This window comes from Podarcis liolepis, assembly GCF_965112155.1.
Source record: "Podarcis liolepis genome assembly, chromosome: 1".
Taxonomy (NCBI): Eukaryota; Metazoa; Chordata; class Lepidosauria; order Squamata; family Lacertidae; genus Podarcis; species Podarcis liolepis.
Window position 1 is genome coordinate 28,538,949 of NC_139554.1, and position 27,953 is coordinate 28,566,901.

General features: G+C 44.7%; 2 protein-coding genes across 35 annotated transcripts in view; one reads left to right on the forward strand and one right to left on the reverse strand.

Annotated features, from left to right (window-relative positions):
• The window catches only part of NRXN3 (neurexin 3), a 1,209,742-nt gene that overhangs the window by 306,266 nt on the left and 875,523 nt on the right, over positions 1 to 27,953 (reverse strand). The window lies entirely within an intron of this gene.
• Positions 22,529 to 27,886, forward strand: LOC310696610 (uncharacterized protein). 2 transcript variants are annotated; one of them, XM_083482378.1, is made up of 2 exons: positions 22,529 to 23,311; positions 26,698 to 27,886. In XM_083482378.1, exons 1-2 carry the CDS (start codon positions 22,606 to 22,608, stop codon positions 27,270 to 27,272), a joined length of 1,281 nt encoding a protein of 426 aa, XP_083338504.1. In that variant the 5' UTR covers positions 22,529 to 22,605; the 3' UTR covers positions 27,273 to 27,886. The 2 variants fall into 2 exon arrangements, with proteins under 2 accessions (XP_083338504.1, XP_083338503.1); XM_083482377.1 differs by lacking the exon at positions 26,698 to 27,886 and having other exon boundaries at positions 22,529 to 22,944; positions 23,110 to 25,019.

Genomic DNA, 27,953 nt, shown 5'->3' on the forward strand with positions numbered 1-27,953 from the left:
CTTCCCATTACTCTTTGTAACTGTTGCTATACAGGCTTCATCATCTTGCAATGTCTTCCTTTGCCTAGCCTCAAGATTGTTCCTAGATTCTACTGCGGTGGGCGTAAGACTTCTGCAATGTTTACGCCGTGTCTGCTTGCCACAATAACACAAACCATCTCTTTGTATTAATTAGCGCTGTCTCTAATAATGAATTAACAGGGCTTCTCTCAATGTGCAGGTAATTCAAACAGTCCTCTTTGAAAGAGGGAGCCCTCAACGATCTTCCGTCCTCAATTATTAGTAAGCTACTACATTTCGCATTATGCCAGCTCACAACATTACACGGTGTAAATCAGTGCATGAAACAGATGGCTGGCAGTGTGACTCTAAAGCATTGGATGAGCTGTTCCCACTTGCAATACCTTGCATGTGCCCTTTGCCCCAGGACATTTTTCACTAGTAACATTCGTGGTAGAAGTAGACTGTGATGCTTGACCTGCAACTGCTGCCTAAAACAGTAGACAGTGCCAAGTTCTCCCATCTCTTCCCTGAGCATTTAGGCAAATTGCTCATGGCATGGCATTGTCACATCATGCATTTCCCTTTGTGCACATCACTGGCAGGGCAGAGAAATGTGGAGAAATGAAATTCTGTCTGTCTAAGCATTGTAAGGAGAGGGAGACATGAGGCTGCCATTTTCAGCCCTGTGTTGAGCAGCATGTCTAGCTCTTCCCTAAGTGTGCTTGTTAGTTGGACTGAGTCACTTAGGAATGTGGTTAATGCTACAGGCAAACTGGAAGAAAGCCACTTTAAAATGAAAAACAGAATCTACTCAACAAAGGCTTTTGTTCAACTCACAAATGGAAGAATTTAAGGATCGCTTTTAAAAATTGCATTCCTTCTACTCACTGCAGGTTCTGAGAAGACAAACTATGGAAAATACTCACACGTCTTCCCAAGAGCCACTTGGCTGCACACGGCGCATATCAAAGTCCCCATGAGTGCTAATTACACCCAGTTATAATGATTGGTCTGTCACGGCACTTAAGTGCCCAGCAAGATGGAATTTGACATGAAGACATGCACTGTTTTGTGTATCTGTGAAAGGATATTGTAGGGTGGGCACCTAATGGATTTTCCCTGTAGGGGCATTTCACAAATCAGAATCCTTGTAAACAATATATATCCACCCTACATTGTAACTCATAAGCCCTATAAATTTGACTACACCTTGACAAAGTACAGGAAACTTTTTGAATTATGAGTTGAGGAAAGAATAAAGCTACCAGCCGCTCCACAATACACAAAGAGTTTATCCCTATAATACCTTGGAACAATATTGCTTACTTTAATTCCTGCATTTAATAAGCTTCTCCTCCTTTTATATATGTAAAATTAAGAGTGAGTTATAGGCACAGGCCAGTTGCTTGTTCATGATGGGGAAGATCGGATTTTTGATCCTGATGTGGAGCAAGCAGTCTCCAAGGTCCAAGTCCAGTTATCAGCAGCAGAGCCACCGAGCCACCTTTTCCCTCAAGACACAAACAGGCTTAGACTCAATGGTCTTATATAACCTTTAAGCTGTACGTCTCAAAACTTAAAAGGATGCTCAGCTCCTAAAGGTTTTCATAGCAGTGCAGACTGATGCTATAAGCATGTGCTGTATAGTACACATACTTTAGGACAGACCTACATTAGAATGTATGAGAAAGGGAATCACAATGTGATTCTTATGTGCAGAGAATAAGACGCAAAATGTACTCATTTCACATGTTTTCAATTTGTGGCCTATTCTATAGCTTATTCACAGTGCATTTCATGAATGTATGCTTGGATGTAAGTACTGCTGTGTTTAACTTGCTTTAATCCCTTGTGAATGCATTCAGAACTGTACCCTTAGTCTTCAGTCCTGTCCTCAGTTGCATGGGGGTAGTTACCAGGAGTGCCCTTGACCCTGCGACCATGGGTGCCTGGAGCTGTGGGTGCAATGCAGCGTGCATGGTCCTGGTGCCGAAATTTGGGGGTGCCCGGCCCAGGGAGTTGGCACCTATGGTAGTTACCATTGAAAATGGTGGGATTTCTTTTTAAATAAGCACACATATGATTGCATCTTTAGAATTCAGTTAATCCAGACTGAGTTGCAGGAAACTGCCGCTAGTCATTTTTGCTAGCACCAGAACAATTGCTTGTACCAGTCATATGTCATAATGGACAAAGTGAGTTTGCATTTGAGTGTCTGGTGTATGAGGAGCAGACTGTCATGGCAGAAGCAGGCACAAAGCACCAACTTCTAAGAGGCTCCAATTAAATATATTCAGAGACAAAATATATAAGGAATCCATAAACTCTGACAATGAAAACATCTAATACTTCTGCCATTTAAATTAACTCCAATGAATCTCTGAGTGCGGTCATGAACTCCTTTGCGACAAGCAAACCTCCTATTCGTTCTGTTAATCCAGCAGTCTGAGAATATGAATCAAATGATAAAACAATTTCCACCTGAAATAACACACAGGACACACACAGTTTGCTACCTTCCCCCCAATTCATCACCATCCCTTTGTTCTCTTGCGTGTAATCTCTAGTAAATATAGATGATAGCCTTTTATTTATTTTTAGCCCTGTTCTGTACAAAGACTGGGAACTTATTAAGCAATTGCTTAATAAAGGGAGAAATTGACCTCCACAAAAGCCTGTTCTTTTGGAAAGTAAAGAGACCCAGAAATGCCCAAGCAGCAGTACTATCTGCTAGCCTGTTCTTCCTGAGAATTTTAATTTTCCTATTTCATGGATACCCGCCGTTCCATTACAGGCCTTCTGCTGAGTACAGTAGTTCTGATGGGGAGCTTTTCGGGATGCTCAGAATTCTACTGCTCAGATCCTATTATGTTTATTAATCATCGTAACCATGTAAATTCCCCCCCCCCCATGCTAGCAGGAACCTATCAGTTCAACTGAAGGCAAATTTGCTAGCAGGGCATATTTTGGTCTTCTTACTCGGCAGGATTTGCAAGTTACCAAGCCGCTGAAATTGTCTAGCATATTCTGAGTAACCAGCACGGCAGTCAGGTTGGAATCCGTAATACATCACAAACAATTAAAGTGCATTTAGCTTGCTACAGCAGGACCCAGTTCAACACGCAAAGAAGACCTTGGCAAGAACTGCACTGAAGTGCCAATTAAACAAGGGAGACTTGAGCACTTTCACCTGGGTGTTTAATGCTTTTGCAAAATTGCATTGAAATAAGACGAAAGGTCTGACAGACACACAAAGGCGAGGAAATGCAAAATAAAAGCCAGGCACTTATCTCACTATACCCAGGCTTTCTGGTTCAAGAAATCTTGTATCAGTAGGAAGGTGTTAACAAGGGAAAACTGAGAAAGTATAACCTGAATATCAGGAAAGATAAGTACCCAAGGACAAGCTCTCCTAGGTAGTGGAGAGAAGTGGAAATATCTCGACACTTATTTGAGTTGCATATAATGAATTACTTGGGGGCAGGGGAGAATAGAAAATGTGCAGCATACAAATAATGGTATATCATATCATTGGGATGAAATGGATATGGGTCCAGATGTGTGAGTTACCCAGCTTAAATGATTTACCCAGCTTAAAGAGCTTGATTGATGTGTTCATTTCAGAATATATAGGTATGCTTGCACTGGTTTATCTCTGAAGCTCTCATGTGTCCACTTAGTGATGCAGAAGCTCAGCTCTGAATCAAAGCCATCTAGAGACTGTGTCCCATATTAGCTGTCATGAATCTTGTAGCTAGCAAAATGAGGCAAAGGGTCTCTTCTTGTTGTCTCGCCGCTGGGATCGGCTTGTTGGGAGGTGGCATAGGCCAGTGGCGTAGTGTGGGTTGTCAGCACCCGGGGCAAGGCAAATAATTTGCGCCCCCTAATCCATGGATTTGCGCCCCCTAACCCGTGGATTTGCGCCCACTAACCCATGGATTTGCACCCCCTAACCCTAACCCCCAGATGTTGCGCCCGGTGCAGCCGCCCCCCCTGCACCCCCACACTACGCCACTGGCATAGGCTTCTCTATTGTGGCACCCCAATGTGCAGATTCCCCTTTCCCTGGAACAAGGTTTGTTCTTGGTGGACTGCTTGTGGTTTGTTTGGGGTGGAAAAACCATAAGCTCAGGTTCACAAGTAATGCTGAGTCAAATCATGGTCTGGGTAGCACAGCATCAGGGCTGGGAGAGAACTGAAGCAGTTGCAATTTTCTCTGCAGGCACCAGCCCCCTTACTCATTCATGACGAGCCATAGTTTGGCCCAACATTATGTGCAAACGAGGCCACTGCGTTCCTTCTCCCTCCCACTTCTCTGGTGCCATTTAATTCTCCTACACGGCATGATCCCAACCAATCAGGGGCCACTTAGCAGCGAGCACAACTGTGCTTGGGCTTCCCAGGGCAAGCCCTTTAGTTTTTCTCTCATTTACTCTTCTTATATGTGCATAATATATTGGGCAAGAGATACTTGTAGGAGCTGGGGAGAGAGATCAAAAGGGCTGAAGGAGTATGTGGTGTTGCCATCAAATGTGCTGGTTCATTTGATCTCTATTCTAATGGGGGACCCTTTCAAGGAGGAAACAAGGAAGTGTCTTGTTCCATCCATCATAAAGGAATAGTCTCTTTATATCCTTTTTTTTTTCTTAGAAGAAGCTTTACCTTGCCTCAGAACAAATCAAAACGGAATGGAGAGCCCTGTGAAAATGCAAAGCTTCCAGGGCAAAAGTATAATCCTTGGAAAGCAGTGCTTCCTCACTTAAAAGAGTTCTCATGAACCAGCTGCTTTTCTCGTCAAGATTCTGCTCTTGGACGGACAAACCCGCAGAGACCCAATATGAGCACAGCAATCTCATCATCTCTTCCTTAAAAGACATACATTGTTTGACATTAATTAAACAGATTTCTCTTCAACATTCACAGGAGCTTGGGCTTCCTCTTCGCTAAAAGAATGAAGAGGAAGGAGTAAAAGAGACAAACGAAACGCAAAACAGCAACTCAGAGCTGCTTCTGCTTTTTTTTTTTAAAAAAAAGAAAGCAAATTAATACAAGTCACTTTCCTCTCAGGATGTAGGCTCTCACCTTTCCTAATGAGAAGCCTGCACCCTGTCCCCCACTGCCAACCCAAAGACACAGAAAAGCATAGCAATAATCAACAGCTATCCCAGATCTTAAGCAAAGATGACCACACTTGCTGATCTCCCCGGATTGTTGGATTTCTGTATTTCAATGAGGTTGGGTGGCCCTCAAGGTCCCTTCCAACTCTAGGATTCTATGATTCTATTATGACAGCCCCCATCATTCCTGACCTTTGGCCATGCTGGCTGGGGATAATAGGAATAATTGTATAGCAACACTCTTGGTAGGCACTTTGGTCCCATAGTACAAGACACACAGAGAGAATTGAGGTAATACAAAGCGTAGATTGTGAGCTTTTGTGTTACACTGAACTCAGGCTGGATGCTCAATACTCTCTTGTCTGTTTGGCCTGAGGAACATTTTGTGTATTCTGAACTCTAACACCCTGCATTTATACAAATAACACTGGCTTGTGTTTCATTAATCTTGCTTCTTGGTGTGACTTCATGCCTTCTTCCCCATCTGCTTCTCCCACTAATCAATGTGGCAGGATGAGAGAGCTTTAATTATTCCAGGTTAAATTATACAGCAGTTTCCGTTACATTATACACAAATGAGTGAAAATGTGCAAAATGTTGCCTCTGTTGCCTCTTTGTCAATGCTAGAAGTCAAATCCCCTCCTGCTTCTGCCATTCTGCAAGTTCACTGAAGGAATGAGTGTGGACTTCGCCTGGTTTATGACTTTGTTTTCCATGATAAACTTATTCTTTAACTTAAAGGGGAGTTGAGTTTTGCATTCACTTTGCATCCAGGAAAGGAGATAGAAAAAAACTACTGTAACAAATTAGCTTGATTTCCCACCTGGATAGGGCAGTCTGGGCAATGGGGGGGGGGGGAGTGTCATTCATGATTAATAAATTATTGAACTACTCTGAATTGAAATATGGAGGTGTACTTTTCACTGAGCTTCACATCTATTTCTGCAGTGTGCAAAGTTCACATTACAACTGAAGATAAAAGAGCACAGATTTTATATTCCCTAGAGATCCCATCTGCACATTAAAAAGAAGGGTAAATGAAGCAAAAAGCATACATTTTATGTGAATGGGATGCATATCCATACACTTCATTCCTTAGGTGCAACTAACATTAAATACCTTTTTTACAATTAATACAGGGAAGTGTTGCTGGGGTTAAACCATCTGAATCCCCAAAGGAAAAGCCAGATGGGTGAAAATTATCCACACAAATTTGATCTGTATCTGATGCAAGTGAAAACACTGCTAAAAACTGTGTCCTGCTGCCAACTGCAAACATGATTTCATTTTTCTTGGCAATGGCTTGATAAGGAGGCCCATGGAGAGAATGTCCTTGGAGATGTCCAGGTGGCAGAATGCCAAAGGAGAAAAACTGGCATTACCTATCAGTAGCATAATTGCATTCTCAGTCCTCTTGGGGGGGGGGTGGTTAGGAGGTACCTAGTGAACTGGCTAACCAGTGAGTAAGTCCATTTTAGGTAACTAAAATAAAATCTGACAATCAAGAATTTTACTTTGTATAGGCCCTTTTCAGGATTGTCCTAAATGATCATGTCTTCATTCCATCCACTTAACACGGGTGTTTCTGCTGTGCACCACTGACTTCCATCATATTCATTTTGAAGAATCTTAAGCTCCTTGACCCTGGGTCCCTTCATGAACATCTCTGTGTTGAAATGTAGCCCCCTGGCCAGTTCCATACTATATTTCCTGAGTTAGGGTATCATTTTGTGGCTCTCCAATTCATTGCACCTGATGGACTATGGAATCGTTTCTGCTGCACAGCCTGTTTGTTTCTGAGCTCTGAATAATTTTTGGATCCTTGGTTTTCATAATATGAGACCAACTTGCTCCCCGCACAAAGATAACCCTAAGAGAAGGCACTTGTACAGAAAGTGTTAAACACTCTGATTACCCTTCCACAAAAGAATCTGTATATGTTTGCTGATTGGGCCATACACCAGCAAAACAGTGTTGATAAATGCCACTGGGAACCAATAGGATATTGCTTCATTTTATAGGCTTCTCCTTTTGTTCTAATCTTACTGGGAACTGAAATACAAAAAAGGATTAACACAGTTCTTGGGTTCAACAGCATCCCTTCGGCTATTGGACGTTGACAGAAGGCTGAAGGGTCTGGGAGAATCAGCAAAAATCACCTCCCTCCCCATTCTGTTGACAGAAGCCTCCATTGTATTAAAGAGCCTTCTACCAGCACACCACTAGATAGATAAGCCCCCTTCATTCTTCTTATAATCTGCTTGTTTCTATTCTGGAATGAAAATGAACCTCTGCAAACTCAACACACACACACAAACTAGTTGGAAGATTCATTTTAGGGAAGCGTTTAAAGTTTAATAGATTATTGTATTTTAGTGTTTTGTTGGAAGCCGCCCAGAGTGGCTGGGGAAACCCAGCCAGATGGGTGGGGTTAAATAATAAATTATTATTATTATTATTATTATTATTATTATTATTATTATTATTATATTTTACTTGGGGTAGCAAATAAGTGGCATTTGGAGACCAAGTCATAAATCCTGGGCATTAAATGCAATGGCTCTGTCTACAGTATGCAAACAGTATGATTCTAAGGTAAATTTCATAGACTGGGATTTTTAAATTTTTGCTTTCTTGAGCTAATCCAACTGCCCTGGGCTCCTTTGGAAGGAAGGGTGGGATATAAATTAATGAAATGATAATTAATAATACTTACAACATTTCTTAAGTAAACTGGTACCTCTGGTTACGAACTTAATTTGTTCCAGAGATCCGTTCTTAAGCTGAAACCGTTCTTAACCTGAGGTACCACTTTAGCTAATGGGGCCTCCTGCTGCCACCACACTGCTGGCGAGCAATTTCTGTTCTCATCTTGAGGTAAAGTTCTTAACCGGACGTACTACTTCCAGGTTAGCGGAGACTGTAACCTGAAGTGTTTGTAACCCGAGGTGTTTGTAACCCAAGGTACCACTGTAAAGACATGGTAAAATGGCAAATTTGACTACCTGCTCTCAGAAAACCCAAAGGTGACCTTCACATTGCCCTGCTTGGTTTCCAAGAGAATGACTTGGGTTGTGGGTGTTAATGACACAAGGAAGACATTCAGCCAAACACCTAAGGCATGATTTGGGTTAAAGCTTCCTGGTTCAACGTTACTAGTTTCACTCCTTTTTTGAAACACTTTTGGACACATGCAATTTAATCCAAAAACGATAACCTTGGTCCTTGGTTTTAAACTCTCTCAATAAACTCAAAACAGCGGGTTGTTGAATTAACCCTGCGCCTTGAAATAACTCCTGAATGCACTCAAACATTGGAACAGACTACAGACAATGCCATTGTTTCTGCTTGTTTAATGATGTGATACTTGTCAATCTGCTAAGAAAAGAAACCAAAATGTACTTGGCTTTATCCAGCCATTTAGTCCATCTTTCCTTATCTCTGTGCCTCAGCTGTCCTCTCATAATGTGTCACATAGGTAGCAGACTATATTGACAGCTGCTGAGACCCTCAGCAGCGTTGACCTGTTATGCGAAGGCCTGGCAGGGGTGTTTGGAGCTATAGCTGTGGGGTCAGTAATTCACTAGGATTCTCTTCTCCCATGCTTCTGTTGTTCCAGGATGCTGTGACTTTGTCTGGCATTGAACAGACAGAGAAAGCAAGAATGGAGCTTTGCTCTCTCCTTTCTCGAACTCTCCCCATCTCTCTCCACACACACACAAATGAACACACACACACACACACACTTTCTTAGGGCATGCTGAAAACAGGATCACAACTCACCAAACAGAAGTGCCAAGGCAAACGTTTCAATCAGAAACCTGCACTTAAGAGACCGAAGCCCAATACCTAACAATCAGGAAGAATCACGGGAAGTAACAAATTGAACGGAAGTGACAGACAAATGCCAACGAAAAGAGGACGTAAGTCAGCTTCAATGTGACCTCTTCCACAAGGTGGAATAAAGAGGGGATAGCCACCTTAAACATCTTCTGAGAGCCGCCTTTTGTCAACTCTCCAACCTGCACAGGGATTAGTGAATGTGTTAAGAGTGAAGGTAATGGCCCCAAAAGGCAAAATAAAACTCCAAGCTACAAATAATTAAATCACATAACAAAACACTTTCTGGAGCTGAACCTGAATTCTACAAATTTCAAAAGTAACAAGGACTGAAGAGGAGTGACTAAATCTGTGCCTCTAGCATATCATAGAATTCACTTTATTTGATATGCAAAAATAACTAAAAATATTATTTTAGTATCCATATATGTTGATGCTATGGGTGTGTACAACCTGTGGTGCTTGGTTGGGACTAACAGGGCGAAAGGAAGGTCACCCATAGGCAGGTCTGAGCCAATGACAGGCAGAGACAACTAAGTCTAGTCAATGCTTTCCTTTGTAGAAGTGGAATGGTGACATGCAGGAAAAATTCTTGTGAGGAATTCTTTGGCCCAGTCAGCAGATGAAAAGCGATCCGTCGATATTTTTCCATGATATTATAATCTTAACAACCTTCTTTCATTCCTGACGGAGGGAGGGGCAACTCATCCACAAGAGGCAGATCTGAGGGAGTGGCTTGCGTGCAATTTGCTCAAAGGCTGAAGGAAGAGACAAGTGTAATGGCTGTTTAATCATCCTCACTATGAAGTGCCAATTCTTTAGTCTCTTATGACATTCATGAATGATGCAGAAGGCTGGCATGATGAATGCAAAGCAATTCCAAGCGGCAGATACTTTCGGAAAATTTATATCCCCCTCCCCGCAGGACAAAAGGGCTCCTGAGCTGAATTATCATTCGTTCCACAGAAGAATTTACAGTCTTGCCAGCTACTCCTTTTACCCTACTCAATAAAGCGCTTATTTTGATATACTGACTGTGGTTGCTCGAGAACAACCATGTCCCAGGAAAGTCAGCAACCGAAAGAAAGTGCCGAGCACTTAAGTTTGACTACACAGCCTAAAGACTTTATTCACTTCAGTCAGTTTCTTCTATGCACTAGTGGAAAATATACTTTGTTTGCAAAAGGTCCCAGGTTCAGTCCTCAGCATCTGTAGATAGGACTGAGAAAGGGTCTGGCCTGAGACCTTGGAGCACCACTATCCAGTCATTGTAGGGAATACTGATTTAGAACAACTTACAATTTGACTCAATATAAGGCAACTTATTATGTGCCTGTTTGAATTTCCTCCCCTGCTCCTGATTGCTGGTTCAGAAAACCCTCTCTTTGAAACCCACATTTAAACTTGGCAACAATCCTAGCTCTATTCAGGCATTTACCTGTATGCATGTGGGCTAAAATTAAGGCAGGGGAACACACACAAGCCATGCTCCCATCATTCCTGCATGGCCCATGATCAGGAATCATGTGTTATCTGGGTTCCCAAGTACACTGAGGATTCTCAGTGCATTCACCTGAACGTACTTCAAATCCCTCTTCCACCCTCCTGTCTCAGTGCATGAAGCAAGGGACGAGGGAGGAAATGAAGTATGTAATAAAAGAAATTGTTATGGATTTTTAAAATTAAAATAAATAAACTATTAAATTAAAAAACTTAATAAGTGATCAAAATATAAATAATCTAGATAATAATGTCACACTTTGCTAATTCATAGAAATAATATATTACATGCATATTAATATTACATGCCACTAAACTAATGCATTGAAATTATTGTTGGCTGTGCACCTGCCCTCACACATCAATAACCTTGATTTCCTGAGGCTGGTTCCACCCAGTGCTATTTTTCTAGATAAAGAGGTGCCAGAACTCACCATGAACACCTCTCTTGTTCTCTTATAGTGGCAATGGCACCCACCTGAGAGGTGCCGGAACTGAGTTCCAGCTGAAAAAATCCCTAGTTCCACCCATTCACTCCACCCACCCATTATCCATCCTTTTTCAGCCTGTAGCATGTGTTCAATATTATGCAATAATTCACAAGATAATTCAACCTAGTGACAGGGTAACATAAAAATACGATAGGTGCTTTCACTGCCACTAAAATTAAGCTTGTCGTTTTATTCTCTGACATGACTATAGTCGTATTAAGAGTTTCTGAAATGAGTCCACCACTGAGTTAAAATATAACTGCATTTTAACAGTGTGCAGAAACAATGGACTACCCTCTGGTACAATAAGTCCAATCAAGTTCCTTAAGGTGAGATGAAATAAACAGAAGCCAGTTAGTAAAGTAGATAATGAATAATTACTTTCTTTCCTTGGGCTGTTTCCCCCAGTTTGAATGTCATGCCAAACCTTGCTTTAGCATGACTAGAACCAGCCAGAGTGAGCCTAAGATTCACATGCCTATCCTGCTTCTCCATAGTCACAAATAATTCAGAAGCCTTTTGCTTTCATTTTAGATTAACCATGGTTGTATTGTCCAAGCCAGACTAACTGTGCTTAATATTAACTATGGTTTATTTGAAGCAAGCTAATTCCAGACCTTCCAAGCTAATTCCAAGCTAATTCCAAACATTAGTAACAGCAGTCACCAAATTAAAAGACGCCTGCTTCTTGGGATAAAAGCAATGACAAACCTAGACAGCATCTTAAAAAGCAGAGACATCACCTTGCCAACAAAGGTCCGTATAGTTAAAGCCATGGTTTTCCCAGTAAGTGATGTATGGAAGTGAGAGCTGGAGCATAAAGAAGGCTGATCGCCAAAGAATTGATGCTTTTGAATTATGGTGCTGGAGGAGACTCTTGAGAGTCCCATGGACTGCAAGAAGATCAAACCTATCCATTCTTAAGGAAATCAGCCCTGAATGCTCACTGGAAGGACAGATCCTGAAGCTGAGGCTCCAATACTTTGGCCACCTCATGAGAAGAGAAGACTCCCTGGAAAAGACCCTGATGTTGGGAAAGATGGAGGGCACAAGGAGAAGGGGACGACAGAGGACGAGATGGTTGGACAGTGTTCTCGAAGCTACCAGCATGAGTTTGACCAAACTGCGGGAGTCAGTGGAAGGCAGAAGTGCCTGGCGTGCTCTGGTCCATGGGGTCACAAAGAGTCGGACACGACTAAACAACTAAACAACAACAGAATTCCAAACCATGGGTTATGAAGCTGACTTGTGTAAACAAACCATAGCTAACATCAATGACAGTTTATATGTTTATCATCCATTCACCATTCATTCAGCTTCAAAAAAATAAGCTTGTGCCAGTCATTTCTTACATGTAGGGATAAAGCCATAGCATTTATGAGGAGAAGTTCAGGTCAGAGAGTTCATGCCATCAACTGAAGTGATGAACAACTGAGGATGCTCGCGGAATTCAATCATAGTGAATTTCTGTGTGAAATAACCCAATCCACACCTCTCTGACTAATGTACAGTTTGGAATTTTGAAATCTACTGAATTCTGCACTTCGCTGAGTGTAAAAACCCAGTTCTCAGAGTAGTTTAAATGTATCACAATGCAAATTTCAATGAGCATTTTCAGAGAAATACATTTAAATACGTATTCTCAAACAAAACAAAAAACCCCATAAATTTTAAAACATATTTTGAGAGGGTTTTTAAGATTCAAAGACTGGAGAAAGTGCTGTTACATTCAGGTGCTGCTTTTGGGCTTCTCACCAGCACCTGGTTGGCCATTGTCAAAACAGGATGCTGGGCTACGTGGGCCTCTGCCATGATCCAGCAAGGGTCTTCATATGAGTAATGCAGAAATGGAAAAGAATTATGAGTTAAAATGTGTGAGCGTAACACAGAAATGGAAACTTGACTATCACTGTGGCCAATTCTCATCTTCTATTGTTTTGCTTTTCGTATCATCGTTATTTTGTTTCTTGTAGACCTGATCGGCCAAAATGTGGCCTATAAATGCAGTTAGGCAGATGAATTAATACTTATGAAGAACAAAGAAGTTCCAGAAGACTGAATCCTTCTGAGTCCTGTGCTATTTGTCACTGGAAAGAAGACACGCTTGACTCTTCATCCATTATATCAATAACCAAATGTTTAAATAATGAAAAATAAATGGGAAAGACAATGGCGAGTTGCTGCATTATTTTCTAATATCTTTACATCTGACATCAAGCCATGAACAAGCAACAAAAGGGCAAGGAGGCAGCAAAGAACCTGCCCTTTTTAAAACAAATTGGTAGCAAGATAATTTATTTTTAGAGACTGAATACTATATATCCTACAGAGACAATGGGTTTGGACATAGGCCACTACTCCCAGTTGTGGCCCCAAAAGGTAGGCCTCCCTAATTCAATGACATCTCCAGACAGAACATTCCTGCCTATTCCTTTACCCAAGAAAAAGTCATAGCAGAAGTGATGCAGATCCGCTGGGTGCCAAGGGGGGCAAGCTCCCACACAGAGAGCCAAAACAAATTTCAAATAAGATGGAAAAACTAAACCCTCAGATGCCTTTTCAAGCTGTTTCTCTCTCTCGGTGTGCTGCAAATGCAATATATTGATTCACCTCTTGCTCTCGCAGGCTACTCACATGCTTCAGCAACACGAAAGTATATATATTTCTCCATCCTTCATCTCTTGCAGTGAAGAACCCCTTAACCCCGGGATAAGGGGTAGCCAACATGCTTTCTTCCCTCTCCAGTCTGGATCCCTGTAGCTTGATTAACAACCCCCATTTCCTACTCCCCATTGATTTTGATCTTAGCTTTCGCTACTAAGACAAGGCAGCTGCATCTTCAGCTGCATACGCCAGAAACCAAATTGTGTTTTGGGCCTGATTATCGAAGCTCTGCTATGATGGTCGCTCAACGGCAGAACACAAGCTTTCCATGCAGCAGGTGCCAACTTCAATCACTGGCATCTCAAGGGAGGCTCGGATAGATCCCTGTTGTGCTTCTGTCGTGCAGTTGGTGGGAAAGCATGTACTGCCACCCACAGGGTTGTGTTAAGTGTGTTAAGCTTGTAAAAGCAAGAAGGCTGTGGGAAGGAGTGAGGAAGTGTGTGAACTTCCCAGCTTCTAGGGTTGCTGTTACCCAAAAGAATTATTCCCCCTCCTTTACCAGCTCATGTTGCTCAAGGTCTTGTGACGCCATTGCTCAAGCCAACTCTTCATCCTTTGACACACAACTGGGGAAAGAAGAGTGCTGCAAGAAACACCCCGGGCTGAGGTGGTTGAAGATGGCGCGCAAATAGCTCAGCTATTATTAACAGCAAGTAAACACAACTATTCGTGCTGCACAGTAAATGAACAAACTGTACAACTGTGCATCAAGCACTCCCTGTGGTCAGATACAGTGGTACCTCGGATTAAGTACTTAATTCATTCCGGAGGTCCATTCTTAACCTGAAACTGTTCTTAACCTGAAGCACCACTTTAGCTGATGGGGCCTCCTGCTGCCAGTGTGGTGTAGTGGTTAAGAGTGGTAGTCTCGTAATCTAGTGAACCGGGTTCGCGTCTCCGCTCCTCCACATGCAGCTGCTGGGTGACCTTGGGCTAGTCATGCTTCTCTGAAGTCTCTCAGCCCCACTCACCTCACAGAGTGTTTGTTGTGGGGGAGGAAGGGAAAGGAGAATGTTAGCCGCTTTGAGACTCCTTTGGGTAGTGATAAAGCAGGATATCAAATCCAAACTCTTCTCTTCTTCTTCTCTGCCACCGTGCCACTGGAGCACAATTTCTGTTTTTCTGTTCTTATCCTGAAGCAAAGTTCTTAACCTGAAGCACTATTTCTGGGTTAGCGGAGTCTGTAACCTGAAGCGTATGTAACCCAAGGTACCACTGTAATTGCTTGGTGCTCTGCCTGCATGCTCTGTGACGTGTGACAGGAAGTGAGAGGAAAACATGGACAAAGAGGCAGTTTTGTGCATGAACAAAACAGGCATTTTCAGGCATGGACTGCCCACTGCTGTAGACAGAACACCACAGATATAAAAACATAAAAATCAGAAAGGTATGGACAGTGCCATACTATTCTGCATCCTGATAAAAGGGGAACATGGAGGAAAAGAAATCAGCAGAAGGCTTCTTTGTGGAAGAACCTTTTCAGGAAAGGTCTTTCCCAATCATTCTACCTGAAATCCTTTAAAATGGAGGTGGCAGACACAAACCCTTCTCCGTGCTAAGCATTTGCATACATGTACTAAGCTATGGCCCCTTGGGGAGAGAAGGGATGGAAAAGAATCCCTTCCTGTCTTCTCTCTGCTACAGTTTTATCAAAACAGGTGTCAGTCTGCAGGGAGAAGTTGATGAAGTGGATCCATGCACAGGCCTAGCTCTATTGCAAAAGCAATTCAAGAGATCACTTGGGGCAGCAGGAATTTTAGGGGTGTCAATGAAACTGCATGCACCAGCTCATCATTAATGATTTGCAATTCAATGAACACGAACAAAACACCAAGCTTTTAGACTGTAGGAAGCAATGCTTTGCTCATTTTTTGTCTCATTTCACTCCCAATCTGTAGGTGATTTTCACAGTAGAAGGCCATTACAAATACAATATGTTTACAGATCCTATGGGAGCCCTTTCTGCTTCCTCACAGAGAATGAGATCCTTTCAAAGTCTCATTCTGACAGCTGCACCTTCCCTTTTAAGACTGTTAACTATTGAAAGGGATGTTCAGTGTCAAGCGTATATTCTGAGAAAACATTTCTCTTTCAGTGCTGTCCTAAATGCAGGTATTATGATTCACTACTGTTTGACAAAGGTCCAAAAGTTTGTTTGCCTTTTTAAAAATAACTTTCCTATGGGGAAAACTTTGAAATACATAATACACAATTAAAAAGAACCAATTCAACTCTTCAGGTGCAATCATTTCTTTGGACTCTTTTGCTGATTGTTTGCAGTATTTGACTTTGTGCGGAAACAAAGACTTCCCACTTCCTATTCTATTTGCCTCTTTCTTTTGATATGGCAGTGAAATGATGATGCCGAATTTGTATACGTGCAGAAAATAATACGGCAGTAGACCATGATGCCACCCATTCAAAGGCCCAGAGCTGATCTCTCTTACCCAATAGAGTTATTCCAAATCTGGAATAACTCTATTGGTACCAGAATACAAATCTGAGTTTGGGTCAGTACAAGATTTTGGAAAATGCACTCTCTGTCCATACTGCAGAATTAGATAGAAAAAGGGCTAACACACAAACCCCACACCACCACCACCTGCAGCCTTTAAGTGATTCAGCCCAGGAAAAGTTTTACTATTTGATTCTGCCAAGTGTAGAAGTTAGCCCTCAGTTTGATAGTCATTGTGATAATCCTTCCTGACCAAAGATATGCTGATCACAGCTAAAATGTAAGTATGAAGCAAAGCCATCCAGCAGAGCTTCCCAAGGGAATAAAAGCTCTCTCCTCTGCAAACCTGTATCTCTACTTAACTGATGTCCCAGCAGTAGTTAAAGGGATGTTTGAGCTATAAAGCTGCTCACTGCACAGGCATCTTTCAAGAGATGCCTTTGTACTCTTTTTAAAATGCACTGCAGTTACCATAATGTAGCATTCTTCCCATGTGGGCAAAGTACGGTAGCTTGAATAGAAGCCTTAAAAAAAAAAAGTGTACCAGGATAAACCAAATTATGCAACATTTCACACACACACACACACACACACATATATGAGCCCTGGAGCTCCATTAAAATATGTCAACTTATTGGTTGTTTACTATTATATTTTTACAGGGGGAAATTTCTGTTCCATAGTATCTTCTGTGAGCACTGTTACCATGCCTACTTTTGAGGGTTACCATGCAAGACTTTGTCATGCATTTGTGGACATATATATTGAAGCGTCTCCAGGAATGCCTTATTGATCACTGTGTGGATATATGTGGCAAAGTATACACATGTACATCACGAAGACCGGACAAACAACTGTGTGATTCTTAAGAGGCTTTCTGCATGAAAGTGATCTTTTTTGGTAGCTTAAAAATACAGGCCCAGACTTTCTTGTTTTGATGCAGTGAACATCTAGCTGTGGCACAGGGTCCTTAAAATGCTTTTAAAAAACACACATCAGGATCACTCTAATTTTATTTTTCTGTATGTCTGCAGTCCTATTGCTTGGGAGTTTTTTTCTGCTGAATTTGGTTGTGGCTCCGCCTCCCCCCGACTGATGTCTTCTCGAGGCATCGCCATGACGACTAAAAGACCGCCTGAGATGATAACGAATGGTCAAAGTTTCCCTTCAGAGTGAACTCCAGCTGTTGCAAACTTCCCCCATTTATCTCCTCACAGTCTCAATTAGAGCGATTGCACTTGGAACTGATTTCCTCCTGCCTCCTACCGAATAGATACGTCCACCTGTCGATTGGCATCCTTGCTTCATTACTTGTTGACAACTTGCAAAGCAACTGTGCTCCGCTAACAAATTGCTTCTAATCATTTCCTTCCCTAACATTATCTCCACAGTCCTTCGGTGTGCAGACATATACTCAGCAGGCTGGGCTGCTTCCAGACGCTAAAGTGTGAATAGAGCAAGGACCTGCAGTTGCGTATTCTCATCCTCAATTCTCCACCATTAACTGACTATGTATTATAAGCTGAGGCTGTTCTTTCTGCATCTCCATGTCCTACAATGATAATATGATGGTACGTCTCCTTGATGGAAAATGCTGGTTCATCTCCTCAAAATGAATTGCATACAAGTTTCCAGGCCTTTAAAAAAAACAAAAACCCCCACATATAATGATGTTTGCTTTCTACGGTATACAGTGGTACCTCGGGTTAAGTACTTAATTCGTTCCGGAGGTCCGTTCTTAACCTAAAACTGTTCTTAACTTGAAGCACCACTTTAGCTAATGGGGCCTCCTGCTGCCGTCGCACCACTGGAGCCCGATTTCTGTTCTTATCCTGAAGCAAAGTTCTTAACCCGATGAAATATTTCTGGGTTACTGGAGTGTGTAACCTGAAGCGTATGTAACCAGAGGTACCACTGTATATTTATTTCCTACATGCACATAGCATCAAAGTTTGCTTTTCTATCATGGTACTTCTTCAGTGCCTTTGGTGCAAAGTAGCATTACAGAACCATGAAACTTCTTCTGTGATATAATTATTATTATTATTATTATTATTATTATTATACTCCGCCCATCTGGCTGGGTTTCCCCAGTCACTCTGGGTGGCTCCCAACAGACTATTAAAAACACAATAAAATATCAAACATTAAAAGCTTCCCTAAACAGGGCTGCCTTCAGATGTCTTCTAAAAGTCTGAATCTGTGAATTCTTCAGAATCACAGAGAGACAGCCCTTAGCTAAGGTGGGATCAGAATGACATTCTCTCACATCTGTAGCTGGCATTGTAATCTACTGGCACACAATGCTTGCCTTGTGCTAATGTCACAGTGGGGAACCTGTGGCCATCTAAATATTGTTGGGATCCAATTCCCATCATCTCAAGCCATCATGATCCATCGTCCTGGATGTTGGGATTGTAGTCCAGAAGTCGTCAAGAGCTCGTCCTACACTCAAGTATGACCCTGGGAGCGACACATGTCCAACTGGCATGTTCTCTCGCTCCTAGTCGTTCGTTCGGGAGCTTCAAAAGCTTTCTCCAGCCCGAACATCACAGAGACCGATGCCAACAGACACTGGCACACTTAGGAATCCACAGAGTGTTTGCCGTTTGCGTAACAGACCTCAGCAACTCAGCATTTTGGCTAAGCTACTTTATTTACATATAAACACATAGAGACCACTGCAACATGACAACATCTGGAGGGTCATAGGTTCTTCTTTCCTCTGCTAAAGCATCAAGGACTCAGGAAAAGAATTGACATGGGGGTTGTCTTAAAAGCAACCCCTTTGGCACATTGGGTCAAATATAGTCACAGCTACTTTATGGAGTTTAGATGAAAAGGAAGCCTTTGGTAACACCATAGCATGCCTGCATTTCCTCGTAGGGGGATCTGCTGCTTTAGTTGGATATTTTAGTGCTTATCCAGTGCTGTGGCCATTGTATAGCCCTGTATTATTCCCCCCTTCATCAGAAATATGCTCAGGGTGTTTATTTTTGAAGTATTTGTACTGGTTGTCTCTAGATACTGCCAGGAAGTAGTTATAATTGGTCAAGGGGGGGGGGGAAGGTATTTGGAAATGGTTTGTCAGGATGCCAAGAGACATTGGCTGACCTACTGCAGCTAGAGGCAACACAGCAGAGGGATGGGTGTGTTTTTACAACCTTCCCTCGTACTTTGTTCCACTTCTGGCACATTCAGCGCAAATAAAATATCATGGTTTGGCAACGCTCATTGAATGAAACATGTGCAGTGAATGTGGTGCCTGCATTGTGCAGATTTACATTCTAGTCCATGGAACAGGTTGCACAGGTAAGACTTGCCATCCCCTGTCCTGGCAGGGTCTGAGCACAGAATGATTCTCCTCTTAGGTAATTAAATATCCCCTGTTACCATCTGTGAAACCAAAGAGCAGACAGCACCAACACACTATTCCAGGGGAAGCCAACATGATGCCCTCTAAACTTTACAAGCTACAGTTCCCACCATTCCTGCCTATTGGTCATGCCAGCTGAGGCTAATGGGAGTTGCAGTTTAACAACATCTGGGGGAATGGCATTGGCTGCCCCTGGACCTCTGTTAGGAAAGGTGTTACAGGCTGTCTGCACACTTCTACTGCAACCTACACCTAGCAATGATACTGAGTATTATATGATGTGTGTGTGAGAGAGAGTGTGGACTCAGCTATACAGCTGCAAATAAAACGTTTTAAGTGTGTTGTAAAATGCATTATAAAAATGTGACACTAGATGGTGATGGTGAGCTATGGCAAATTCAATATATTTTTCAAAATGTTTTTAAGAAAAGCATTTTCACAACATTTTTAATATGTGTCTAGATTCCACCTGTGAGAGAGAGAGAGGCAGAGAAAGAGGAAGAGAGGGACTGGAATGCACATTTGAAAATTAAATTCAGAACGTGCTACATAACCAAACTCTGAGCTCCTGCTAGTAATTTATAGATTGAAACATTGATTGGCATGTAACGTACATGATAATGACTGGGCAAGACTTAATCATCTCTAATAATTCATAGTTGGACTCCCGTACACAGTGAGAAGTCAGAAGGGAATATTAATAAGTCCTTTACATGTACCTAAACCCGCAATGGTCTGCTGAATGATTGCTCGTCACAATCTTTACTTCCTTTCTTGCCCAGATTCCATGGGAAGGCAAAGCTTGTTGATTTCCTCCTCCCACCAAAAACAGAAACAAAAAAAATCTAACTAAATAAGAGAGGGGAATGATGAAATAAGTAAGGTGTTTGACATCTTAGTTCGGTGCCTTGCAATAATGAGATCATCATTTTTACTGCTCAAGTTGGAAATCTGAAGTTGTGCTCCACTGTGGCACATGGGATAGCACAGTGTCAAGTTCCCCTGGTTCAAATGTATTCTCTGCATAAGAATTAGTTGCTGCAAATGGCATGATTGTCACAACATCACAGCTGAAATACTAGGCTTGGGAAAAGAAAGGGTGCATGAAGAAAAACACATATGTGGAAATACAATAAAAGGCTCTGCAGCAAAATGACCTGGAATATTTAATTAGCTGGTACTTAATTGGGGAGGGGGACACTCAAAAGTTGCACTTTTCGATCCTGACATTTTCTGTAAAAGAAATCTAATGGGTTTATTTTGCATATGATATTGAACAGGGTGCTTGCATTTATGTGAATGTTTGCACCAGACCTCCAGTGCACAATCCCAATGTGTTTTTAACAGTCATCAAATTTCCTTCGATTAATAGGATAAAAACTGGGGTGTGGTGGAGAGAATGTTGATTCTGTTCAGTAACTGGAAGTTTTGATGGGGGGGGAATGTCATCAAACTTCCAGAATTTCATGGACCCAATATATTGGACAGTTCCCCTGAACAATTCACAGCCGAATGATTCATAGGTGTACAAAAGCACAGTCGTATATTCTTGTGCTCAGCTGATGTATTCCAGAATCATACGCCATAATTCAACCCTATAACACATCAATCAGTTGCATGGTCATTTTGATCCTCACATTGGGCAAACTGGTAGGCTGATAAAGCGTGTTCTCATTAAAGAGAGAGCACGTGTTGCGGATGGGGCCAGACAAAACATCCTCAGTTGCCAGCCAGGCTGTTGCAAGGGATTAGAATTGATTGGTGATTGTTGTTGCTGGGGTAAATTGGATGTTACCAGTTAAGGGGTGGAGTCAGAGGTTATTTATACTGGGTCCACAGATTGTTCCTTTCTCTTTCGCTGTGGACACCGGATCAGCACCGGAGTGATTGCAGCGAGAGATTGGTTGTATAATCTTCCTGGTTTTCTTCCTCTTCTCTCATCCTTCCTTTGTTTCCTTATTGATTCCTTAATTCCCTTTCTTTCCTTTTCTTAGTCTCTCACCTGACTTATCCCTCCTGACTACTCTCCCCTTGGGCAGTGGGCAGGTTCCTGGCCCGGGTGGCCTAAGGCCCGGTGCCCGGCAGGGCTACAGGGCCGGGGCCAGGGGATTTATTTGGGAGTGCCCAGGGCTGTGGGGCCCCTTAGAGCCGCGCGTGGGTCACCTGCCCACCGCGTAGAGGTGACGTTCTCTGGGGGCCGCTTTGCGGCCTAGAGGGCGTTTGGGGCCTTCCCCCTTCTGCATCTCCTCATTTCCCGGGTTTCTGGGCGCAGGGTTGGGGCGACTTACCTCGGCCCTCTCTGGCCGCTCGTTGGGCGCTGCGAGGCGGCGGCTTCGGGCGCTCGCTGGGTGGCGACGCTCCCGCGGTCGATCGCAGGCCGGGGGGGTCCGCGCCTGCTGTGCCGCGCCGGGAGCCGCCTGCTTGCCGCGCGGGGCCTGCGGGCTCCGGGCATCGCCCGGTGGCCGGGAGGAGCGGCTAGGGCCTTCCTTTTCCCCCCTCCGCCCCCTCCCGGGATTGCGCGGGTGGCGGCTGTAGGTTCCTGCTGGCCCCCGCTTGCAGCGTGGGTTGGGGGGCTTGATTGAGGCCTGGCAGGCCGGCGCGCGGGGCGCTTGGCCTGCGGGGGGGGGGAGCGCTTGGAGGCCCGCCATTTTAGGCTTTTGGCGGGAGCGCCATCTTGCCTCCTTCTTGAGCGAGTGGCGACATCTTCTGGCCAGACCCTGTAATTGCAGGGCTGGTTGATATTGCAGCAGCTGCAGTGTTAGTCGACCCTCTATGGTGGCCTCTAGTGGTGGTTTGCATATTTGCAGGTTGCTTCCTTTTGCTTGCCTTGCTGTTAGCCGACTGCTGATTTTAGCTGCGTTATTTGGTTGCTGAACCTTAACATTAGTGGATTGGACTGTCTATTCCGGCTGGTGGATTTAATTTAATTTAGCTCAAAAATTTAACTTTAATTTAATTTTAAATTTATTTTAATTTTATTTTATTTTATTTTATTTTATTTTATTTTATTTTATTTTATTTTATTTATTTTATTTATTTTATTTATTTTATTTATTTTATTATTTTATTTAATTTACTTTATTCCTATTATAGTTCCTGTCTTAACCTGCTGGTTGCTAATTTGGTATTTAATTTTCTTATTTCCCACCAGTACTAGGAATGGCTCCTAAGAAGGCAGCAAGGAAGGCTGCACCTACCCCCTCCGCAAAGCGGCCTATAAAAGGCCCGTCCCAGGCCCTGCGTTCTCCTGAGCCTGGCCAGTCGTTGAGACGTCTTCAATCCATGGTCTCTGGCTTGGCTGGGGACCCGGTGGCTCTGGCAAGGGCAGAGGCTGAGATGGAGGGCCTGATGCGTCGTTGTTCAACCCCTTCGACTTCATCAGCGATGCCGGCTCCTCTTGGGGGTGCTTCTTCGCCTGGATCGTCATCTAGCGACGATGAGAGAGTATATTTGTCAGCCGGTGCTTCTTTGCCTGACATGCAACCGGCCCGGTCCCAGGTTTTGCCTGGGTCCCAGGTTGTCATGCAGAGGGGGCGGGGGAGCACCAGGGTTGGGGCCAGGAGACGGACTTTGACACGGGGCCGCGCTGAGCGGGCCTCTACTGGGCAGCCTGCAGTTACACTGAGTCCGTCTATGGGGCATTCACAGGTGGTCTCCTTTCAGTCAGTTCCAGGTGCTGTACAGTCCCCGGCCTTACCGGTGTTGCAGTCAGGCGCTGTGCAACAAGGCGATGTTTCGGAGTCATCGGTTGAGGACAGCCTCCCTCTTCCTCCAAGGGCCTCTTCCGGTGGACGCCGCCGCCGCAAGAAGAGCTCCAGGAGGCGCTCCAAGCGCAAACGGAAGGACACGTCGTCTTCTTCTACAGGTACTTCTTCGCAGAGCTCTAGCAGTGACGAGGAAGCTTCCATGAAGCTTTACTGGGGCTTTGGTGAGGCCTCTGGGCTCCCCAAGTGGGTTTGGGAGCGGAGGGCAAACTCACACCGTGCTAAGTATGGGGCGGTGCAGGACTGTCAAGCAGGGGTCTTGGTACCTGACGTTAAAGTCTCCACCAATTCGGCTAGGGACTTGATTCCTGGTGCCCATTTGTCTTCCAAATTGAGGTCCAGGATTCTGAATGGTCGTTATGTTGATATCTTTAGCCTAGCCCCCCCGCCTGATGGTCAAGAGCCTTTGGAGAAGGACTATGCTGCTTCAAAAAAGCGGGCATCTATAGCTAAAGCGGATAGGACTTTTGAGCGTTGGTTGGACAGTTTTCAAGTTTTCGCTGGCGTAGTTTCCGCAGCTTATCCTAGGAGGTCTTTGCATTTATGGGTTTACCTGTCCATAGTCCGCTCAGCCTTCACAATGGCTGGAGAGACCGCTGCATTGGCTTATGATCAGAATTTCAGGCGTAGAGCGGCCAAGATCCCCACTGCCCGCTGGGATCGTAAAGACCTGGATGTTTGGACCACTTACGTTGCCCCTCGCATCGACAAGAAGGCCCCTGATCAACAGAAGTTTAAGGCGCTCCCTCAAAGGGCAGGTCGCCGGTTGTATTGTTGGGATTTCAACAAGGGTGCCTGCCAGCGGCAACCCTGCAGGTACTCACACCTTTGTGAGAAGTGCTCGGGAAGCCACTCGGCGTCGGTTTGTACAGGGGCGCGGCGACCCTTTCGCAAGGGTGGGGGCTCTCAGCAGCCCCCAAAAGCCGCTCCCCAGGTGCCAGTCACTGGAGCCGGGAAGTAGTGCCCTGTTCTCATTAGCCTACACTCCTGTGAGGCTGCAGCCGCTGTTGTCCTTGTTGGATTCATATCCTGACAAGGAGGCGGCGTCCTATTTGAGTGAGGGTTTTTCTTTGGGATTCAGAATTCCGGTGGCATCGCCCCCGATAGCTGGGAATTTGGTTAACCAGAAATCTGTAAAAGACATGCCAGAAGTGGCGCGGAAAAAGATTGAAAAAGAACTGGCTTTGCATCGTATGGCCGGTCCTTTTTCAACTCCTCCTTTTCCTAATTTGCATGTGTCACCCTTGGGTATAGTTCCCAAGAAAGCTCCGGGGGAATTTCGCCTCATTCATAATCTTTCTCATCCTAGAGGCACGTCAGTAAATGACGTGATTCCTCCGGAGCTTTGTTCGGTGCGCTATGCTTCTCTTGATCACGCGATCAAGATGATACGGAAGTTTGGGCCTGGTGCCCTTCTGGCAAAATGCGACATTGAGTCTGCATTTCGGCTGCTTCCGATCCATCCTGCTGATTTCTGGCTGCTAGGTTTTCAGTTTGAAGGAGGATTTTATTTTGATAAGGCCATGCCTATGGGGTGCTCTGTAGCCTGTGCAGCTTTTGAGCGCTTTAGTTCCTTTTTGGAGTGGGCTTTGCGTGCTAGAACTGGCCTGGATGGGGTCACTCATTATCTTGATGATTTTTTGGTCGCCTCAGCGAGCAATACGGGGGACTGCGTTGTATTGTTGCAGGCATTTGCTTCCTTAACGGAAGAGCTGGGTGTCCCGTTGGCAGCGGAAAAGACTGAGGGTCCCTCAACGCAGCTTACTTATTTGGGTATCTTGTTGGATACCGTGGCCCAAACATCCAGCTTGCCGGCGGATAAGATAATCACCTTACGACGTGTCATTGAGGAATTAGTTCCCTTGAAGAAGGTTACCCTACGACAGCTGCAGTCGCTGTTGGGTCATTTGAATTTCGCCTGCAGGGTGGTCGCCCCTGGGCGACCATTCTGCTCCCGCTTGGCTAGACTCACATCGGGCCTACAGGCCCCGCAGCATAGGGTGCGCCTGTCTAGCCAGGTGCGTGCAGACCTCAGCATCTGGATGGAATTCCTGGAGGAATTCAATGGTGTGTCTTTGTGGCAGGACGTTTTGAACCTCCACAATGACTTCCAGGTGCATTCGGATGCAGCTGGGTCACTCGGTTTTGGTTTGTTTTGGGATGGTAGATGGTGTGCTGAACGCTGGCCTCTCGCTTGGCGTGGGAAAGCTATAACTCGTGATTTAACTTTTCTTGAGTTTTTTCCCATTGTAGTGGCCGTCCACTTGTGGGTTGAGCACTTCAAGGACCACCGAGTTTGTTTTTGGTCCGACAACCAAGCGGTGGTCAAAATACTAGCCAAGCAGGCATCGCGTTCCCCAAGGGTATCGGCCCTCCTTCGGGTTTTTGTTCTACATTGTTTGCGTTTTAATATTGTATTTTCTGCTCGGTTTGTTCCGGGCATATCTAATGAGATTGCTGACGCTCTGTCCCGTTTTCAGATGGAGCGATTCAGATCCCTGGCGCCAGTGGCTCGAGACCGTCCGGAAATTTTCCCGGATCATCTCTGGAACCTTGGCAGCACTTAGTTTTACAGGGAGTAGCTGCATCTGTTGCCCCCTCTACTTTGAGGTCTTATAAAAAGGCATGGGCAGATTTTTTATTATTTAATGGACAGACGGTTGGGGAGGTTACTGCCCCCCATTCTTCCTCTCAGGTGCTTAAGTATTTGGCACATCTATTCCAGATGCGCCGGGCGGCCAGGACGCTGCGTCTTCATTCGGCAGCGATTTCCTTCTTTAGCAGGGCATTTTTCAACAAGGATCCATGTGGGAAGTTTGTAGTGCGCAGAGCTTTGGAAGGTTGGGGGCGTCTCACTCCCCCTAAGCCTATTCCTAGACGGCCTATCACATTAGAGCTGCTGGCGCAGATGCATACTAAATTGCGTAGCATCTGTTGGTCTAAATTCGAGGCCCGTCTGTTTTCTGCAGCTTTCTCATTGGCTTTCTTTGGGGCCCTGAGAGTAGGAGAGGTGGTCCTTGAACAAAAGCGGGATGGAGGTTCCAGGGGCTTGTTGTTGCAGGACGTGAGTATGTCTCCGTCCGACTTGCAAATTAATGTTAGGAACTCAAAGACGGATCAGTTGGGTAGGGGGGCCGTTGTCAGGCTCCCGGCGTCTGGGGTAGGTGGCCCCTGTCCGGTAAAGGACCTTAAGCGGTACCTGGCCTTGCGACCAGTGGGTGAAGGGCCCCTGTTTGTTCATGAGGATGGGCATCCATTAGCACGGCATCAATTCACTAAGGTGATGCGTAAAGCCATTGCAGCATGTGGGCTTGAGGCTTCGGAGTTTGCTCCTCACTCCTTCCGAATTGGTGCTGCGACTACAGCTGCCCACTGGGGTTTATCAGTGAAAAGGATAAAGGACTTGGGCCGATGGAGATCGGATGCTTTCAAAACGTATGTGAGAAGATAGTGTGGCTGTGTACTTACATTTCTGTTTTAACCCTAGGTCCGGGCACTATCCGTATCTGGATAGTGGGCCACAGTATTGTGCATTGGGCCGCTGACAGAGCTCGTCAGTCTGGATTGGGAGATGGCCTGGGCTTTCCACAACATGTGCAGGTGTCCTGGATCTCCAGAAGGGGGATGCGTTGGAGGGAATTCTTGCCACTCATGAAAAGGCGTGTCCTCCTGTCTGGCCCACCTTCAGCGATTGTGGTGCAGCTTGGGGAAAATGATATGGTCTCTTTTCCTTGCTATACGCTGCGTACTGTTATTTTACAGGACCTAAGGGAGCTGGCGGCTATGGTGCCTACTGCTAAATTAATTTGGTCACAGTTGCTTCAGCGCCGCATTTGGCGGGGCAGTCCTTGCCCAGCATCCACTGAGAAAGTTAGGAAGCGGATTAATTCCGCGGTGGGCAAGTTGGTGGTGAGCTTGGGCGGATTGGTGATTCCTCACCCTCGTATTTCCTTTAAGGAGGAAGTTTTATACAGGGCTGATGGGGTTCATCTTTCCATGTTGGGGAATGATGTATGGTTGGATGCGGTGGTGTCCAAGTTGAGGGTGTGGTTGGCTTTGTGAGTGGTTGGCGGCGAGCATAAGGGCTCGGGTGGCGGTTAGGCATTGGTTAAATTGGTTGGTGGAGGGGTATGGATTGGCTGTGCCTACCCCTCCAATGCTGCTGCGGAATGGGAATTCCGTTAAAGGAATTCTGGGGCTTACCATCCCCCTTGTCCAAACCCCTGGAATCGGGTGCGGGCCGTGTAAGACCCCAAGGCGCAGGCAGGGAGGAACTGAAGGGTCTGTAACGCAGCCCCAGTCGCCCTGCTTGTTCCTCCACACTGACTTACGCTGGAATCCGGGAGTCAGTGCTATCCCCAAGGCGGGGGGGATAGCTAGTCATCACCAATGCCTACGCAACCACTCACAATTTTGTATGATAATAAAAGTTGTGGCCAAAATTATGCCAAAAACCTTAAACAAAAATTATGTGTGATGTGTGAGTTATTTGGGGTAGGGATGGTTTGGGGGACCTCAGCACGCAAAGCGTGTTCTCATTAAAGAGAGAGCACGTGTTGCGGATGGGGCCAGACAAAACATCCTCAGTTGCCAGCCAGGCTGTTGCAAGGGATTAGAATTGATTGGTGATTGTTGTTGCTGGGGTAAATTGGATGTTACCAGTTAAGGGGTGGAGTCAGAGGTTATTTATACTGGGTCCACAGATTGTTCCTTTCTCTTTCGCTGTGGACACCGGATCACCCG

Bases quoted from the DNA above. Each gene is read 5' to 3' on its own strand.
- LOC310696610 (XM_083482377.1), top strand. From the start codon at position 22,606: ATGGCTCCTAAGAAGGCAGCAAGGAAGGCTGCACCTACCCCCTCCGCA. The intron at 22,945-23,109 runs GTTTTGCCTGGG...GTCTCCTTTCAG, and splicing joins TGCAACCGGCCCGGTCCCAG to TCAGTTCCAGGTGCTGTACA.